This window comes from Arachis ipaensis, chromosome B01 (assembly GCF_000816755.2).
Source record: "Arachis ipaensis cultivar K30076 chromosome B01, Araip1.1, whole genome shotgun sequence".
NCBI classification, from domain to species: Eukaryota; Viridiplantae; Streptophyta; class Magnoliopsida; order Fabales; family Fabaceae; genus Arachis; species Arachis ipaensis.
The window spans coordinates 18,614,054-18,619,388 of NC_029785.2; the positions used below are offsets into that span (position 1 = coordinate 18,614,054).

The 5,335-nt window shown below is 43.1% G+C and overlaps 1 protein-coding gene across 1 annotated transcript; it reads right to left on the reverse strand.

The window, feature by feature from the left end:
* Positions 3,577–4,059, reverse strand: LOC107647720. Its single transcript, XM_016351777.1, has one exon. The coding sequence runs from the start codon at positions 4,057–4,059 to the stop codon at positions 3,577–3,579; it is 483 nt and encodes a 160-aa protein (XP_016207263.1).

Here is a 5,335-nt window from a genome sequence, read left to right on the forward strand (position 1 = left end):
TTTTTGCCGGTATAGAAATTATCAATTGATCAGTCGTAGTATAGTCTAAACCGACGCAAATCCTTCATCAAACAAATCTACAATCTATATCCGAGAGTACTAGTCTCCCGAGTCGTTCTCCCTTGGAATTGCCAAAGTATGCATCTTATTGATTTAGTAAGCTTTGTTGGAATTCTTTGAAGGTTTTAGCAAAGCGATGAGAAACAAACAATCAATTATCAAAAGACTTGGCTTAGGGTTGGCGTTGGAAATCCTATCCTTATAGTCCATTCAATGTTGACAACAATTAGGCCTTGCTCCATTTAGTTATCCCCTAGGTATAGAGGAAGGTCAAATGAAAGTAATTAACTTGAGTCACAAGTCCTAGCTTCACCTTATGGGAACCTAGCTTTAGTGCACTCCAAGCCAACTAGCAATCCCTAATTCCAAACCAACTATTGATACACTATTCAACTTCTTCCACAGACTAAACCCTATGCCAAGTGTGAGAATTCTACTCCATAGCTAGTGTTGTCATTTTATCAAACATGTGATGAGTAAGAAGGAAAGGCATAGTAAAATGAGAAGAAAAGTCAAATTGAAAGTATTGCAACATAAAGATCTAACAACATGTCTCAAAGAGTAGCAATGAAAATCCAAAATAGAGATGAAATCCAAAATTACAAAGTTAAATTCTAGATCTATGAGAATTGATCAATTGTATCTACTACTTGAAATTGGAGAAGAAAATCTATGGCATGAACAAAGTGGAGTGAGAATTGTAGTGGATCTCACCAAAAGGTCATTGAAAATTCAGAAATTAGAAGAGGATGAACCCTAGTGAAGCTTGGAATCCCCCTCTTCTTCTCCCAAAAAGTGTAACTAACTCTCTCCTCTCTCCAAAAAAGGAAAAATATCTAGATCTAGAAGAAATGAACTCAAAAGTCCCTTAACCCTTGCTCCTTTGGTCTTCTTAAGCTTTTCCCGCCAAGGTGCTTCTCCAAAAGTGAGATCCTTAACTGCCTCCACGCCTAAGTCACGTGACTTCATTAAAAATCATTTTCGCAAATCGGCGCGCACGCGCAAGGCACGCGCACGCGCCGTTGAGACGTCTTGTAATGTGCGCGGACGCGTGATGTACGCGTACGCGCCCATGAAGATCCTGGCTTAGCCGCTTCTCAAGACGGCTCTTGGCTTCGGCTCCATGTAGCCGTATCCGCGCGGGCGCGCCAGGTGTGCGCACGCGCCTATGCGAAAATTCCCGTGGACTTAGGATTTGAATCTTTGATTAACTTAAACTTTCCCACCTAACCTATATAATGACCTATACAATTAGGTACTAACTTAACTACCCATTCCTCACTTTTCCACATACTCATGCATTTTTCTTTTCGTTTCACAATATTTATGCATTGATTCCTCTTGAGCTGCACTTTGGGGCATTTTGTCCCCTTTTCTTTTTTTCTCTCTTCTTTCTCTCTTCTTTTTTTTTTCTATATTATTATACTTTTTTTTTCTTTTCCTTTCCATATTGTTTTCTTTTCTTTTCTTTTGTTCTTTTGTTTTTCTTATTTTTTTTTTCTATATACAAGAGCGTCAATGCATAAGATTTTACATTCGATCAATTCATGAATATGTACCCAATTCCCAATATTCCAATAATAATACAAAATACCCTTCTATTCACCCAGTGCCCCAAGGTTCCCACACTTGAATGATACTCACACACACTAGCCTAAGCTAATCAAAGATCCAAATAAGGACTTTTATTGTTTTCCGCTTTAAGGCTTGTAATGTGCTAAATTAAGAACAAAGTGGGTTAATCGTAGGCTCAAGTTTGGCTAACAACGGAGGATAGAAGGTACGGTCGTTTGGGTGAGTGAGCTAATGAAATGATGGCCTCAATCATATAAATGCATGAATACGCTAAATAATGGACACAAAGAATCAAACAAATCAAAGATCACAATCATAGAGAGAGAATAATGCACACAAGAAGGAAAAATAAGTGGTTATAAGATGTAACCACACCATTAGGCTCAAATCTCACAAGCTTGTGTTCTTAGCTCAAAACCATGTTCCAAAATATAATTCTTCATGCAACTTTTGCATCAAAGCATTTAAAATTGCAATGCCATGGTCGCCCCAAAGTGTTGGTTTCCTAAGAGAGAATTTCATTGTTCCAACCAAGCGGACTTATCATGCGAATGTTGCTAACTAAAACCTAATCATGCAACCTATCCTAATTTATTTAGGTGTTACCTACGGAGATCGGTCGGTCGACCTCCCCACACTTAAAACTTAGCACGGTCCTCCGTGCTAGAGGTTAGGCGCAGTGGGTGGTGGAGCTCCGAATGTGCCACATCTCCAATGCTATTGCTATCTCCGCTTGAAGTTGCGGTGGAGGTGGAGATATCGGGTTCCTCCATTGGTGGGGTGATCATGCTTAGAAGCCTCTTCACATGAGCATAGCGGCGTTGGTTACGCCTCTCATAACGGTCTACTTTGTTGTGAAGGTCTTCAAGGCGTTGGGCGGCCGGTTTTTGTGATGTAGATGAAGTGGTAGCGTGGCCAGTTGGTGTGGGTAGTTCAATGTCCATGGTGACTTCCGGAGGCTTGAGGCATCTCTTGGTCGGAATGATATCACCCTCGACCGGTATTGAGGTTCGCCTATCTTTAGTCTTCCGGTTGACACCGGCTTTCGCAACTAATGCCGTCACTAAAGCGGGAAATGGTAGATTTCCCTTGGCATGAATGCGCCCCATGGATTGGCGGATGGCATGCGGAACGTCGACCGGTTTCTCGGTCAAGATGCACCATATCAATAAGGCAAGCTCGGCGGTGATGGATGACCCATGTGTGCTCGGGAGCACGTAGTGAGCTAGAATTTGGGCCCAAGCCGTGGCTTCTTGAGTGAGGTGGCGGACATCTAAACCCTTGGGTCTTCGCTTTATGGTGGAGAGGCACAGGGGTGGCATAACTCTCTGGACGAAGTACCAGAGATTGCTTTAGCGTGTGTTGGCGCGCGCGCGCACAGTGCGCGTACGCGTCCTCGTAGTTGTGCCCCAGGCATGAGAGGGGCCTGGAGGGGGCTCAACTCTCTGTGAAATGGCCCAGAGAGGAGTGCAGAGTGAAAGGGCGCGTGCGCGCCAGCTGCGCGGACGCGGCAAAGGTGTTGGGCTGGTGGCTTAGTGTAGACTTGAGAGAGGCTTAACTCTCTGTAGAATGTACTAGGGGGGCAGCAGAGCAATCGGCGCGGACGCGCGCCATGCGCTTGCGCGTCGATTGGTAGATTTTGCTCATGTGCGCGGACGCGCCATGTGCGCGCACACGCAGAGGGGCGGGGTTTTTCTAAATTTGCAAGTGGTTACACCATTTTCAACATTTCAAACCCCCTTTTTCCATACAGCCACTTAAGCACTATAGCAAATGAAGTCAATCAAAATGAAGGGGAGTTGTCATTAAAATCTAACTAACAAACATGAAGTCAAGTGTCTATGTACAAGTCTCAAAGGAAGATCTTACCATGGTGGGGTGTCTCCCACCTAGCACTTTTATTTAATGTCCTTAAGTTGGACTTTCAGCAGCTTATAGTGTTTATTCAAGAGTTGCATCCCTCAAGAGGAAGACTTCAAATTCCTTGACGTTCTTTCTTTGCTCACCATGATACAATTTGAGACGGTGCCCGTTTACTTTGAAGATGTCTGGGCTTGATGGGTGGCGCAAGTGATAGACTCCATAAGGTTCTACTTTCTCCACTTGGTAGGGTCCATCCCACCTTGATCTAAGCTTTCCGGGTAGTAATCTCAACCTTGAATTGTAGAGAAGGACTAGGTCACTGGGTTGGAATTCTCTTCTCCTAATGTTCTTGTCATGGATGGCTTTCAACTTTTCCTTATAGAGTCGAGAGTTGTCATAAGCTTCCAATCTCATACATTCTAATTCAGTCAATTGAAGCTTTCTCTCTACTCCGGCCCCACCCAAGCTCATATTACACTCCTTTACGGCCCAATAAGCTTTATGTTCAATCTCTACCGGTAGGTGGCATGCTTTGCCATATACAAGCCGGAAGGGGCTCATGCCAATGGGTGTCTTGTAAGTCGTTCGATAGGCCCACAGGGCATCGGAGAGTTTAGTGCTCCAATCTTTCCTATTCGGCTTTACAATTCTTTCCAACACATGCTTGATTTCCCGGTTAGAGACTTCGGCTTGGCCGTTTGTCTGAGGGTGGTAAGTCGTGGCGACTTTGGGTTGATGGGAGTATGATTAATGCCTTCTTTGAGTGATGGTTCAATGTTCACTTGTAGTAAGGTGGTTGAGGTGGGGAAGACCTCTTCACCCTTTCCAAATCTTAGCCGCCTCCGAGCTTGCCTAATATGAAACAAAGTTCGTTCTATTTCCGGATCAAAAGGGGCTAAGCTTGGGTTCGGTTGTGAACGCGTCATGCAATGAAGGGGAAATGGAATTCATTGCAACGATGAGAAGTTAATCAATTGAGCAATTTACAATGAAGTGCAACTATGTACATATATACACACTTAATCCAAAAACAATAACATGGCACACTAAGCAATTCCCCGGCAACGGCGCCATTTTGACAAATAGATTTTTGCCGGTATAGAAATTATCAATTGATCAATCGTAGTATAGTCTAAACTGACGCAAATCCTTCATCAAACAAATATACAATCTATATCCGAGAGTACTAGTCTCCCGAGTCGTTCTCCCTTGGAATTTCCAAAGTGTGCATCTTATTGATTTAGTAAACTTTGTTGGAATTCTTTGAAGGTTTTAGCAAAGCGATGAGAAACAAACAATCAATTATCAAAAGACTTGGCTTAGGGTTGGCGTTGGAAATCCTATCCTTATAGTCCATTCAATGTTGACAACAATTAGGCCTTGCTCCATTTAGTTATCCCCTAGGTATAGAGGAAGGTCAAATGAAAGTAATTAACTTGAGTCACAAGTCCTAGCTTCACCTTATGGGAAAATAAAACCCCTGAAATCAGCACAAGATAGACCCTCAAATTGGGGTTTGTCAAGCTCCACCATCAATCAAAACCTTATTCTGCTTTTCAGTAGGTCTCAAGAAATAACCTGGCTCATCCTCATATCGGAGGAAAGAAAAAGCCTCTTCTGCATCCATATCGAAGTCCTCTTCTGGGTCACCTTCATATTCACCCAAGAACTCAGTTGGAATAATCGAAATAGTTCCAACTATTTCATCATCTCCTTCCTCGAAGTATTCCTCATCCAAATCAACTTCTTTGCCTTTATCAGCTCCTGAAAAATGAGCGATTGCCTTACCTTTTTCCACCTTTGTAGGAGAAAGATTCCCTTTAGGGCATGTCTCCCC